Source organism: Copadichromis virginalis, linkage group LG16 (assembly GCF_057382275.1).
Source record: "Copadichromis virginalis isolate Kocher_CV1m ecotype Utaka linkage group LG16, C_Virginalis_male_GT1.1, whole genome shotgun sequence".
Taxonomy (NCBI): domain Eukaryota; kingdom Metazoa; phylum Chordata; class Actinopteri; order Cichliformes; family Cichlidae; genus Copadichromis; species Copadichromis virginalis.
The window spans coordinates 14,379,224-14,393,239 of NC_140633.1; the positions used below are offsets into that span (position 1 = coordinate 14,379,224).

The following is a 14,016-nucleotide window of genomic DNA, read 5'->3' on the forward strand; positions in this document are numbered from 1 at the left end:
GCTGTGGTTGCTGCTGCACGCAATGTTGATGGTGAACAGATCAAAACACTGACAGAATCCATGGATGGCAGGCTTTTGAGTGTCCTTGCAAAGAAAGGTGGCTATATTGGTCGCTGATTTGTTTTTGTTTTGTTTTTGAATGTCAGAAATGTATATTTGTGAATGTGGAGATGTTATATTGGTTTCACTGGTAAAAATAAATAATTGAAATGGGTATATATTTGTTTTTTGTTGAGTTGCCTAATAATTATGCACAGTAATAGTCACCTGCACACACAGATATCCCCCTAAAATAGCTAAAACTAAAAACAAACTAAAAACTACTTCCAAAAACATTCAGCTTTGATATTAATGAGTTTTTTGGGTTCATTGAGAACATGGTTGTTGTTCAATAATAAAATTATTCCTCAAAAATACAACTTGCCTAATAATTCTGCACTCCCTGTAGTTCAACTGTTCTTTGGTCCTTATTTCTTTCTTTGTCTCCTCTCCTCAAGGTGCTACTCCAGTATTGGGAAGGTGCAGGATGCCTTCATCTCTTACCGGCAGTCCATTGATAAATCGGAGGCCAGTGCTGACACCTGGTGCTCTATAGGGTAAGAGCAAAATTTGTCATGTGTTGGCTATGCTGAGAAGTATGATTAAGGTCACAACGAAGAAGGTGAAGCTCTTTAGGTCTGACTCAAAATGGCTGGTGGAGAAGCAGCAGCTGCATAGAGGACATGGAAAAAGTGTGAAAGGATCTATTGTTAGAATTATGAAGAACAGATTAGGTCCCCTGAGAACTGTGAGTTTGTAAGAGGATAATGACCTAAATCCTGGAAGATGGCAAGAGAATAATTTCCTATCTTTGCCTCTGGGTCCAGGGTGCTTTACCAGCAGCAGAACCAGCCTATGGATGCACTGCAGGCTTACATCTGTGCTGTTCAACTGGATCACAGCCACGCCGCCGCCTGGATGGATCTGGGCACTCTCTACGAATCCTGCGGCCAGCCGCACGACGCTATCAAGTGCTACATCAACGCTACTCGCAGCAAGGCCTGCCTCAACACTGCTGCACTCACACAACGTATCAAGCTGCTGCAGGTAGAGCTGGCCTTTACATAAACCCAACGCACTTTGTTACGTGTTGTGCATTTTGGTGTGTGCGTGTATTAAAGTGACGTGTTAAGTGCCAAACATTGCCAAAGCAATCAGCTTTTTGAATTGCAGGCTGCGTGTTTGTCCTTTTGATTTCTGGTAACAGAGATATGAATAATAATTCATATTGGTATTTTGTTTTGGCGTTTTCCCCTCACTTTATTGTAAAGCATTCCTTCATGGCATTGAACATTTTAGTATATCACCTATATAAGGTGTGATCAAAAACATCTGAGAATTGCCCCAAGAAAATGTAACTTTACCAAATTTGTAATTTTTCCTTTAAGGTCATCTTTTTGTGGAGGTCAGAATGTTTTCAGCATGGCTGCATTTGTAATATTGCTCTCTGGAAGTCCCGTCTTGCACTTGCACGCCTGCGATCTTCAAGCAAAGACATCAACCAATCAAGTTTTAAACTGATCCAACTGTGGTTTTGAGTGCTGGGCCAGCTTCAGTTTTCACTTGAAAATTCACAACATGTCAAAAGCTCAGGAGAGGTAAAACCAGAGTGGGCGTGTGAGTTTTTTAGTATTGAGTAAGTTCCCCTGAGTTTGGCCACCAGAGTCAGACTCTTGGTGTGGAGTTCTACTATAACACCAGAGAAATGTATCTGGCTGTGTGCAGATACAAAGCAAAATACTTTTTTTTTTTTTTTGGCTACAGAAAATAGTCTTGTGTCACAATCTACCCTACTAGCAAGTGCAAGTGGTCAAAATGGGACTTCCGCTTACCTACAAATAGCTACAAGCTTTTCAGACATCCACAAAAAGGTGACTTTGAAGCAGAGATCAGCCAAATAAAACCAGCCAAAGTGTTTTTATCTTCTTCTGTTTTTTTAAACGGGCTCCTTTGAAGATTTTTTGATCACAGCACGTACACGAGCAGTAACTTTTCTAGTATCTTTTTTTTTTTGTCCAACCCAAGTTCAGCACTAAAGTTTGTGTCTTACACAATTTCTCCTAGGCTCAGTTGTGTAACCTACAACCAGGTAGTCTGCAGAATAAGAGTAAAATGCTTCCTAGTATTGAGGAGGCATGGAGCCTACCCATTCCTGCTGAGCTCACGTCCAGGCAGGGGACCCTGAACACTGCACAGACACAGCAGGTGAGATCCAGCTTATAAAGGAAACTCCAGTCTCTTATAAACTAGTTAAACTGTAAATTGAAGAGGATTGTTTAAGCCTTGCCCTCATACTTTTAGAGGATTTAACTACATCATAGTCATTTTCCAAAATTCTGGCTAGCATCAGTGTTCAATATGGATCCAAAGATAAAAAGCATGAAAGAACTGGAGTGAGGCCCATTTTGCAATAATCTTAATTGCTAAAGTGCAGTTTCCCTTCATAGCCCCTCTCTCATCAAAAGGCACGTGTTAGAATTACTAAGGATTTCTACAAAGAACTCATCATGCCACACTGCTTTTATCTTTTTTACAAAAATGCACAAATCTTATGCAGACATTGCAACAGAAAATGCTGAAAATGCATGTCTAATGAGCATAGCATATCGAGTAGTACGAATGCATGGATTTGACCTGTGTTTGTCATGAATGGCATACGCGAGTTTTGATTGCCACAACTGACTTAGAAAAAAAGACTGAGGCTCAACTCCACCACTGTCACATCAGTTTTAACCCTTCTTGTTTTTTCTGTTTGTCTGTTAGTAAAATCCTTAAGTCCTCATTTTGGCTTCAAATCACCATATTTGCATCATGCTTCATCTGTGCCACAATAATAATGAGGTCATTTTCAGTGATTCTAAGTATTGATCAGAGTGAACCAAGTGATATCCTGTCTGCATTAGTGACTTTACATGAACAGAATATGAGATGTTCAAACTACTTTCCTGTAAAGCAACTAGGGATGCTCTCAATACGATTTTAGTAACAGACTGTGAATAATCAAGGATTCACATGAATTAAAGACAGTGGCTGCAATCTGATTTTAGTCAAACGACCAAAATTGTTTTACTCAGTGTGACCTGAAATGAGTGACTAAGCCCATAAGCTCGTGGGAAAAGCATTTAAACCCATCAGGATCGAGGGCCGTTTATCCATAGACTAGTCATTTCACAACCACAGGTATCACCCCTCGTCGCCATTACAAAGAATGCAGATTTAAGCCACTTCAAGCTTGCTTTACTTTTTGGATTCTGAAAGAGAGGGAGAGAGAGCTGTGTCAGTGCCAGGTGAACAAGAGGCCGATGCAAAGCACTCGACTGCTGGCTATAGACTGTTTGCCAGGCATTGTTTGGAAGGAAAAGGCTAAAGAGATCTGAAAGTCACAGAACTCTAGTGGCAGTCGCTGTGTTGGCAACATTGGGGTTAAGTGAAACATGATCATCACTGCTGAGAGAGAGTGGGAAGTCAGGCACAGAAACTAAGGCTTTTTATTTCCTCATATCTGAATCCTGAACCCAACAAAAACTGTTTCATTATCAAATATCCAGTTACAGCCCTAAATGCAACAAATAGCACATTGTTTCACATAATAATCACAGTATGAATACTCTGATTACCACCTTAATCCATCTCAGTTATTTAGATTAAGGTAAACCATATTTGATATCAGAGTATTGCCATACAAGCATTGTTTAAATGCTCAATGTTTTTGCATGTAAATGTGTAGTATGGACCCTGTCCTTTGATCTCAGTGTGGGGAAAGTTTGGATACTTTGGCTCATTTTTTTTAAATTTTAGCTTACTTTTTTTGGGGGGGGGGGCAGCTTTACTGTTGTTGATAGTCCAGTGTGTAGTCACAAACTGTCTTTGATGCATTTTTAGGCCTGTAAAGGGGAGGGAGGCCAGTCTGCCAGCAATCATGCAGATCCGCAGGCCAGTCCTGCTAAGAAGAAACGCACTGCCAGCCCAGCCAAGGTACAGCCAGGGATGCTACTGTGTGTGATGGTGGAGAGTTAAAAATATGGTGCATGGTACATATTTGTGTCTCTTTTACAGGGTGCTGCAGACTCGTGGGGAAACACCACCAATCAACAGCAAATCAAGCTTCAGGTAGGAACATGCATTTCTTAATTTGGTAATTATTACTATTTTTCACAGAGGCTTCACATTTTAGTGGTTTACATTTGCATAATATGCAAAAGATCCAAGGTTGGAGCCCAATAGGGGATGCAAGACAGACAAAACAAAACAAAAAAAATTGCCAAATCAAACTTTATTACTGTTACACATGATTCTGATTTAGAAGAAAATGTAAAGTCTGATCTGACATCTGACTTTTATTAGCTAAAATGAGACATACTCAAAGAGGTCGCTTTGGGGGTTTATATGCATTTCACAGAACCACTTATATCAGCTCGTGATATTGTATGTTTAACATTTTTATCCTGTCTTGTCATTTTTCTTTATATCCTCCATGCTTCCCATCTGTATCACATTCATAAAGTTGATCATGGATTGTACTTGGACATCAGTTTCATTTATAAATTCCAATTACTCATTTATTTATTTATTTACATGGAACTCAAGTGTAAACCTAGAAACTCTTTAAAGATTGTAACACTTTTATATGAAAATAACTGAAGCAGTCATTTAAAATTTTAACATATATGTTTTTTATTTTACTTTTTAGGTTAGTTGTCATTAAGGATAACAATCTCAGAATCCCCATATAGTATGGGTAAAAATGACAAAAATACCATTAGGTTGTGTTTCTCTGCAGCTACTTTAATTGCCAAAACTCAATGACAAATTTATATTGGCATAATGTAATCAGCTGGACTTTTGAGTCCATTGTCTTGAACTACAGCTGCAGATGTAGTGTTAATTCTGCTCTGCGTCATTGCTGAGGGCGTTGCTACCTGTTGTCCGAGGTGGTGGGATTGAAGATTGTACAATGAGACAAGGTCGAATGGTGTCAGAGACTGCCACCACAAAAACACAGAAAGGGATAGGGCTAGCTTGTCATCATGACTGAAGTTTAGAAATAAGAAAAGGAAAATTGATGACAAAATAGATGAAAATAATACACAAAAAATGCTAAAGTTAATAAACCAAATATATTTGGGTGTTAATTAAAACATGTGTGTCTTGCTCAAGTAATAGATATGTGTGGGGAATGCTACCTGTGCATTTGGCAGTAAGCTTTAATAAGTGATCTTCTAATTTTAATGCAACACTGTTGTGAAATGTACAGCACCTGGAACACTTGCGGACCAACCGAGCAAACCTCAACCCCCACCAGTTGCAGATGCTGGAGCAGCTGGAGAAGCAGTTCTCGCTCATGCAGCATCATCAGCAGGTACACACATGCTAGCTTGGTTATTAGTGACGTGAGTTTCTACTGGCTAATGTGTAGGAGGTTTATATTTTACATACAGTTATGATGGACATGAATGTCAAGGCATTTCAGTGATTTCTCAACCTCTTAGTTTGGTCTTCATGAATAAGTTTTGGCATAATTCTGGTTGGAGTGGCCACACACTTGTACCACGTACTTATAACACTGGTTTATCTAATTACATTTAAAATTTGACTACAAGAGAAGTGATTGGCTTGTGTAAATCTACCATCTTCTTTGTGAGGTCTGCTTTGAGTCCCACTGTATGAGTGAGCGCTGTGAAACAAATCCTTTTCATGATACTACCTGCTGTAGCCCTTCATGGTCACCAAAGGGAAGTGCACAGGCCTTGGCAGTTGAGACACTTTTAGATTTTGATGAGCATCATTTTGATGAGCACACTCATTTGAGAAAGAAGGTGTCTTTTTTTTTTTCTTATATGTGAATGATGTGAAAGAAAATGAGTAGCTTACAGCAGCAATTGACAGCTCAACATAACCTAAGCCTTCGTGTTCACATTAAGTGTGTGTGTAAACTCCTGATCAGAACAGTTTGTGTTAAGTGTGACTCTTTTCTCATTCTCTGCCCTGTATCAGATTCGGCAGCAGGCAGCAGCAGGTGGCCAACCGAGGCCCAGCCTTCCCAACGGCGAATTGGCTGGGCCCTCTCCCCACCACGCAGGCTTCTCTCGCACCTCCCCTCTCAATCACACAGCCACCCGGCCCCCGTGTGTCACTCAGCCCACAGCCAATGGATCCTGTTCCACAAGTCCTTCAGCGGGGCTGCCTGGACACCCGGACAAAAATCACAACCTGGGACTGGGAGGTGGCGGCGCAAGCAACGGAAACGTGCCTTACCCGCAGCAGAACTCTCTACCTCACAACTGCAAAGCCGCCAGTCAACCCAGCACCAGCAGCACTACCAGTAGTCCCAGTCAAGCAGACGAGACATGGAGGAGCCAACAACGCAACACTACCACTCAGGTACACTGTTGACTGCTTTGAAATGGCTTTGTTTTGCACAACAGCAATTCACATTCACTGGCCACTTTAATGAGTACATACTAGCACCAGGTTTGACCTCCTTGTGCTGTTAGAACTGCCTTAGTTCTTAATGGCATAGATTTAGCAAGATGCAAGAAATATTCATCAGACATTCTGGTCCATGTTGGTTGTAACATCAACAGGTCACCTTTACCACATCTACACACCTAAATACTTTGAGTTGCTGCCATGTGAATGACTGATTAGATTGGTGAACTTGTAGACCGTTTGCACATGTCACTTTCTGCATTATTTTGTTTCTGCATGTTTTTCATGTGAATTATTTTGGCTCATTGAATGCACCATTTATTAATCAGTATGTCTCACTCTCTCTCTAGGGGCTTCAAAAAGGTCCAGGTTCACATTCGGCAGGTCCTAATGGAGAACCCCCTTTTTCTTCTTCCTCCTCCCCTCAGACCTCATTCACATCATCTGGCATTCTGAATCAGGTTGGACATTCCTCTGGGCCCTGCACTGCCTCTTCCTCTGCCTCGTCTTTATCCCCCACTTCCCCTCAGACAACCCCCAACCACTTGTCCTCACCTCCCCACTCCGCTACTACCTCAGGGGTCCACACCAAAGACACCACGCCTTCAGGGGGCAACACCGGCAGCAGTGCTGCAGCTGCCGCTTTGCCATCAGGTCAGGAGGCTGCCATCAGGCATTCCGGAGGGACGTCGCATAGTCCCAGCACCACCCCTGCGCAGGGATTGACTAATCACATCCAGCCACGGGTGACTGACGGCTCTGCCAGCGCGTCTCTGCCCAGCTCTCCTGCCCCCAGCGTGCTCAGTTCAGACAATCCTCTCTCAGCCTTGATAAAGGGAAAAGCTAATACTACCAGTAACGACAATAACAATAACTACAGCAACCACGGAGGGTCTTCCTCAGAGAAAATGAACAATGTCCATCCAGGTCTCAATGGCGCCACCAAGCCAGTTTCAGAGCACTCAGTGGCATCCTCGCCACTTTCTGCCACTGTGATGCCCTCTCCATGTTCAGCAGACCCTCACACCATTAACAGCCTCCCCTGCCTTAACAGCCCGTCCAGTACAAACAGTCAGGGGCCCACGCTCAATGGAAAGGGGCTGGAGGACTCCCAGAGCCCAATGAAGGTGGAGCCTTGTGGGGGGCCTCATAGACATTCTGGCCCTGCTGGCCTGGCTCCCTGGTCCTCAGTTTCCATCTACCCCAGCTCCAGTGAAATGCTCAAAGCATGCAGGTACGAAGTCAGTAAAGCTAAGACCACATATAGAATTCACTGAGTTAATATAGTGCATGCCCAAATTAATATTCATTTTACTCCGCTTTGGATTTAAGTGTAATTCTGAGTTTTTCAAACTTTTCAGCCTGCCATAAATTAGTCACAGAAGTTTATATAAGTACAAATTATTGTGTAAATCTAAAACTGAAACACCGCGAGAGCTAAAGACACCTGCAATGCCCTCTCCAGCTCACTGCTAACACCTGCCCATTATCTGTTAGGGTTGGGGTAACCGACACAAACCGTGTCGGTTAATGCAGCAGACACATTCATATGTATGAAACCATGTTGTGAAAGTGAGGAATGCCTTGATTCTTTGTTACATTTAAAAATGCCCTGATATTTTGACCCCGTACTATACACCATTTAGCTCCCTCCCAGCATCATTCACACTCTGCACTCATGTCAGACAGAGATCTGAAGTGTACATGTGCTTAAATGTTTGTGTGAACCACATAGATTTGTAACTGTCACAGTGCTAGAAACTTGTTTCTTCTCGCTCTTTCCTTCTTTAGAGAAATGTGGAGGACATTTTTGCCTTTAATCTTCAAGTCATGCAGAGTTAGGCCATCGCTCATGTTGGTCCCTCTCCTTATCGTGTTTTTGGGGGTTTTGTTTTATTTAAGAGCAGAATGACAAGCAGCTAATTTAGAAAAATCATCCATGTTTGCCTTCCAGTTAGATAAGTTGCAGGGTTTCCAGCACAAAAGTCATTAGACCCAAAAGCTAATGCTAACTGGTGGCACAGAGAGAGGGATGCGCTGTCAGACTTGTAATAAAGAGATGTACATGCAGTGATGTGAAGTGTCAGTGAACCTCTAGTGAAATTACCGTAAACCAAAAGTTGTTTTTCTTTTTTTCTTTTTTTCTTACTGATTTATTGATTTGTGTCTGTCACAAAGCAGGGCAGTTAGAAATAGTGGTTCCAGATACAGAAGCAACATCAAAGCACGAATGAAAGGTGTATGAGCAGTTGATGGTAACACTATATTAGTATATGTTAGGGGTCTCAAACTTGTGGCCCAGGGCCCACTTGCAGCCCACATCACCCCTACTTGCGGGGGATTTGGCCCAAGAAGTTACTTTTTTTTTTTTGTTAGGGAGGATTTATTTGTTGTTGAGTGCAATGTTAAAGTAAGTTCTTTAAAAAGCAAAAAATCATTTAACATGAAGGCAATATGAGCAGAGAGCACAAACTTGTTGAGGGATTGGCTGTATTAGTTCAGTGAGCTGCATTCTCAATCATCCAGGAAAGTAAATCTCCAAAAAGTTGATTCTGTTCATCTGGACGAAACGTTTCGTCACTCATCCAAGTGACTTCTTCAGTTTTCTTCTTGAGTAGAAGTTACTTGGATGAGTGATGAGTGACGAAACATTTCTCCCACAAAACGCTACGTCCAGATGAACAGAATCAACTTTTTGGAGATTTTCTTTCCTGGATGATTGAGAAGGCATCAAGACATTATAAAGGGAAGGAGAGCGAAGGGCGAGTTCACAAAATGAGGCACACTAAGCACTGATGTTTCAGATTTCTACCTAAGCCGATACACAGCGTGATGATCTCGTGTTCTTTACCTGCAGGAATCTGGGGAAGAACGGCCTGTCGACCAGCAGCATCCTCCTGGACAGGTGTCCCCCACCACGGCCCCCTCGTGCGCCATCTCCTCCACTGCCAAAGGACAAACTCAATCCCCCAACACCCAGTATTTATGTGAGTACAGCTGTGCCATATAAGGAGAAGTATTCATCATGTTGTTGATTCTCAGTATCTTAGCTACAGCTAACAAGCACAAACACTCTAAGCTCCTTTTTAATGCACTGATACTCTCAGTAAGCCTGGAGTCAGTTCACGTTTTCCTGTCTGACATACAGCTAGAAAACAAGAGGGATGCCTTCTTCCCCCCCCTTCATCAGTTCTGCACCAATCCCACCAACCCGGTCACTGTCATCAGAGGACTGGCTGGAGCACTCAAACTAGGTAAGAGGATGGGATGGCACAGTTTTGTAAATTAGGTGTTTTCCGTGTTGAGGGTTGCAAGTGCGGCTGGTGTGGCTGACTCGATGTTTCTTTCCCAGTCTCACATGGCTCTGTGGGTGTGTCTCTGAAATCACAGGAGGGAGCATGTTGTGTGGATAACTTTGTATGACATGTATGACAACAGCACCACCTGCAAGCTGAAAATGTTACTGCACACATTTCCTGTGGAGAAAACTAGTTGGATTTGCACCAAAAAAATAATATAAAAAAAATCACTACCATCAGCTCTTTTCCCCCCCCAACTATTATGTAACAGATTGTCCTCAGGTTATTAATAAAGAAAATAAAACAAAAACCAGTTCATGTAACATACGTGTTCCACTCTGTTCCCCTTAAGTCACAAGTTCATATCGATGGTTCGCTAAAATCTATTTTAACACTTGTTTAAAATGATGTAAGATGCATGAAAGCTGTTCTAAACTCTTCCTTGCTTCCTCATCCTCAGACTTGGGCCTGTTCTCCACTAAGACACTGGTGGAGGCTAACCCAGACCATTTAGTGGAGGTGCGGACTCAGCTGGCTCAGCCCACCGATGAGAACTGGGATCCCAGCGGCAACAGGAAGATGTGGCGCTGTGAGAGCAGCCGCTCACACACCACCATCATCAAATACGCCCAGTACCAGGCATCGTCCTTCCAGGAGTCTCTGCGGGTCAGATTTTAATTGAAGTTCTTATTTTGGCTTTCAAGTAAAAAGATGATCAGGATCAAATGCTTGGTTTTGTTTGTTAATTTTCACTACAAAACTCTGACCTTGTATTATGTTACAAATCAGCCACCTCCCATGTTACATTGAAAATATTTTCACCGTGTTGCTGAGTATGTTACCAGCCTATAAAAATCTTTTCTTTAACAGGAAGAAAATGAGAAGAAAAAGGAGGTGGAAGCGGAGGCGGGTTCCTCAGACGGGTGAACTTTCTCTGTCTTTCTGTGTAGATTTGAAAGCTTTGCGAGCTCTTGTTTCTGTTATTAATGACCTTTTACGCTCTTGCTCTTAGTGTGAAGCGAAGGAAGGGTCTGTTCAAACACATCAAGTTTGGCACCAACATCGAACTCTCAGATGACAAGAAGTAAGTGACTCATTCATTTTAGTCGATGAAACGTGTAGAGCGATTTGCAGTTGAAGAAAGATGAAGCACTAGTCCCTTTTCTTCGTTTCATTGACCTCTGCCCTTTCAGGTGGAAGCAGCAGCTGCAGGAGCTGACTAAGTTGCCTGCTTTCGCCAGAGTGGTGTCAGCTGGTAACCTGCTCAGTCACGTAGGTCACACAATCCTGGGCATGAATACTGTGCAGCTCTATATGAAGGTGCCAGGGAGCAGGACACCAGGTATAGATCAACGCAGTGACCACAAGTGTGTGTGCAGTCTTTTGTCTCACTCTGTCTCACTCTGAGTAATCGTGCTTTTTCATAGGTCACCAAGAAAACAACAATTTCTGCTCCGTCAATATTAATATTGGTCCTGGGGACTGCGAGTGGTTTGCTGTGCCTGAGCCATACTGGGGCGTCATCAATGAATTCTGTGAAAAGTACGTGGACAGAAAAGATCGTTTGAAGTCTGTTAGGTGAAGCTCAAAGTGGTTCATTGTATCTGATGATATATTTCTTTATTTTACAGGAACAACATTAACTACCTGATGGGCTCCTGGTGGCCCAACCTGGAGGACTTGTATGAGACCAATGTGCCTGTTTACCGCTTCATCCAGCGTCCCGGGGACTTGGTGTGGCTTAATACAGGCACAGTTCATTGGGTTCAGGCCATCGGCTGGTGCAACAACATCGCGTGGAATGTCGGATCCCTTACAGGTTAGGAAAGGAAAGCTCCTTCTCCATCGGGGCCAGCTGTATGACTGAATCATGCACAGATGAACATAAATATGTGCTTTTTTCTTCAGCCCATCAGTACAAGCTGGCGGTGGAGCGCTACGAGTGGAACAAACTGCAGAGCGTCAAATCCATCGTTCCCATGATCCACCTCTCATGGAACATGGCCAGGAACATTAAAGTCTCAGACCACAAGCTTTATGAGATGATCAAGTAAATGCCTGTAGATTCATCATCTCATTCTTGGTTTTGTGTGCATGTTACCTTGATCTTACCTCAGGTGTGTTTCTGTTTCTTAGGTATTGTTTGTTGCGCACTCTGAAGCAGTGTCAGATGCAGAGGGAGCTGCTGCTGGCTGCCGGGAAGGAACTGGTGTGGCATGGGAGGACCCAGAACGAGCCGGCACACTACTGCAGCATCTGTGAAGTAAGCGCAGCCCTGCTCATTTGTATTTTCTTTCCTGCTGCAGGCATGCCATTCGATCGTCACTTTTCCTACTTTGGTAACGCTTGTGCACCTGCTACTTTGCACCTAGGTGGAAGTGTTTGACCTGCTGTTTGTAACCAGCGAGAGCAACAGCAGGAAAACATACGTGGTGCACTGCCAGGACTGTGCCCGTAGGGGGAGCACTAACCTGGACAACTTTGTGGTGCTGGAGCAGTACAAGATAGAGGACCTCATGCAGATTTATGACCAGTTCACACTTGTAAGTATCGGGCACAAATCCACCAGGGCGGGCCACAGAGAACCATGAAATGCTTCAGTGTGTGCTTCTTTGTCCCCACAGGCGAGTCCCCTGCCTTCCTCCTCTTGATGGTGATATTCTCTCGTTCTGAGGACTTTTAGTACCACAAATCAGAAACTCTCCGGAAACCTTGTTTTTTCTTTTCTTTTCTCTCTCTCTCTCTCTCTTTTTTTTTTCTTTTTTTTTTTTAAGTTTGTTTCTTCTGATATTCAGGAAGTAAGCCGGCAGTCACCCAACTGCACCCTGTAGCTAATCCCATAAGGCAGCTGCCTGAAAGCTGTGTGTCTATGCAACCTGCCCAGAGTGGTGTGCCACCCCAACCCCCCCACCCACCCACCCAAACAAGTGGACTAGAGGGGGTGAACGGTAGCTCCACCTGTCATCACGACCAGACTGTTCTACTGCTGGCTCAGCTGGACTTCACCCCAAAAACCACACAAAATCACAAAAGGAGGAGAAAAGTCAAATTTTGTACATATTAAGTTTAAACTGGCAACATCATCACGCAAAGACTACTGACTCGATAGTTTTCCTGTTCCCCGCCATTTTTGTCTTCTGTTTGTGAGTTCACAAGAGCTTTGTTCCCTCCTTCCCCTCGATGACACAAGTACATTAGCATAGCGGGTCTTTTGTATGTTAGACACCTCCTCGGTCAGGAACATGAGTTAAAAACTGTTTTGTAATGCGAAACGTTGAGTGACAGATTCTTTGAGACATTTCCCTTCGTTTGTTTGTTTTGGATTTTTTGTAATCACTTAAGTTTTTTTGAGTATGCTGCAAGTATGATGAGACTTTGGTTCCTTTGGGTTGAGGGAGAGGAAATGAGTTGTAGGCCATGTCACAAAGAAAAAGGGTTGCACATAGTTGAAAGAGTGAACTTAAATTTGTGATGTTTTCTTTTTGTATTTGGTTGTAAATTACACTATTTATAAATGCCTATTTATTGCCTGAAAAATATTTGTTGATGGAATGCTGTACTTTTTTTTCCCAGAGTACCTGCCATTAAATTTGAAGGAGCCTTGTGATTTTTTTTAAAGCAGGGCCCCTCATAACGTTTTCTATATGAATAAAACTGCTTAGTAAGCATTGTACAGAGACCTTACATTGAAATGGGTTTATTGTTTGAAGGATGTTTTATGCGTCAATAAACAAAACCGGTCTTTATTTACATCTGCAGCTGTGTTGTGTCTGTGCAAACAGTGCTGTCTGCTTGTTGGGTGGAAAGTGAAAATATTCCATACATGCCAGAATTATCAGTATCATCATCCAGCAATATAAAATTAAATGCAGTTAAATGTTTAAAGTTTATGTAACACAAGACGAGTGCAGAGCCTGCAATACAAAGGATGTAGATAAGATACAAAAATGTATTATTTTTAAAAAAATTTAAAGCCCGGTTACTGAAAGGCTTCCATGTGGATGGGTGGAATGCTAATTTATCATTGCATCCAGAAAATGCAACATTCATTCACTTGTTCTAAGATTAAATTTATTTTTCACCTCAAATTTCTACACACAATACTCCGTAACAACAAACTAAAAAAGGTTGGCTTTAAATTCTTTCAAATTTAGCCATCGTCCTGTCCTTATCAGTGCTGCTGGAACCCATCCCAGAGCGCTAACACAGTGAGACAGACAACCATTTGCACTCGTGGTCAATTCGTGCA

General features: G+C 42.6%; 1 protein-coding gene across 2 annotated transcripts in view; it reads left to right on the top strand.

The window, feature by feature from the left end:
- The window catches only part of kdm6a (lysine (K)-specific demethylase 6A), a 49,894-nt gene extending 36,377 nt beyond the window's left edge, over positions 1 to 13,517 (top strand). The window contains exons 11-30 of one of the 2 annotated variants that reach the window (XM_085435486.1): positions 498 to 596; positions 867 to 1,086; positions 2,104 to 2,244; positions 3,922 to 4,014; positions 4,096 to 4,149; positions 5,294 to 5,398; positions 6,034 to 6,420; positions 6,819 to 7,702; positions 9,326 to 9,455; positions 9,617 to 9,722; positions 10,228 to 10,433; positions 10,638 to 10,690; positions 10,780 to 10,851; positions 10,961 to 11,109; positions 11,195 to 11,309; positions 11,399 to 11,586; positions 11,676 to 11,817; positions 11,904 to 12,030; positions 12,140 to 12,310; positions 12,392 to 13,517. In XM_085435486.1, coding sequence (XP_085291612.1) covers positions 498 to 596; positions 867 to 1,086; positions 2,104 to 2,244; positions 3,922 to 4,014; positions 4,096 to 4,149; positions 5,294 to 5,398; positions 6,034 to 6,420; positions 6,819 to 7,702; positions 9,326 to 9,455; positions 9,617 to 9,722; positions 10,228 to 10,433; positions 10,638 to 10,690; positions 10,780 to 10,851; positions 10,961 to 11,109; positions 11,195 to 11,309; positions 11,399 to 11,586; positions 11,676 to 11,817; positions 11,904 to 12,030; positions 12,140 to 12,310; positions 12,392 to 12,418 — 3,469 coding nt within the window. In that variant the 3' untranslated portion in view covers positions 12,419 to 13,517. The remainder of the gene's footprint in view (positions 1 to 497; positions 597 to 866; positions 1,087 to 2,103; positions 2,245 to 3,921; positions 4,015 to 4,095; positions 4,150 to 5,293; positions 5,399 to 6,033; positions 6,421 to 6,818; positions 7,703 to 9,325; positions 9,456 to 9,616; positions 9,723 to 10,227; positions 10,434 to 10,637; positions 10,691 to 10,779; positions 10,852 to 10,960; positions 11,110 to 11,194; positions 11,310 to 11,398; positions 11,587 to 11,675; positions 11,818 to 11,903; positions 12,031 to 12,139; positions 12,311 to 12,391) is intronic. The other variant, XM_085435487.1, reaches the window with a different exon arrangement.
- Positions 13,518 to 14,016: the final 499 nt, after the last annotated feature.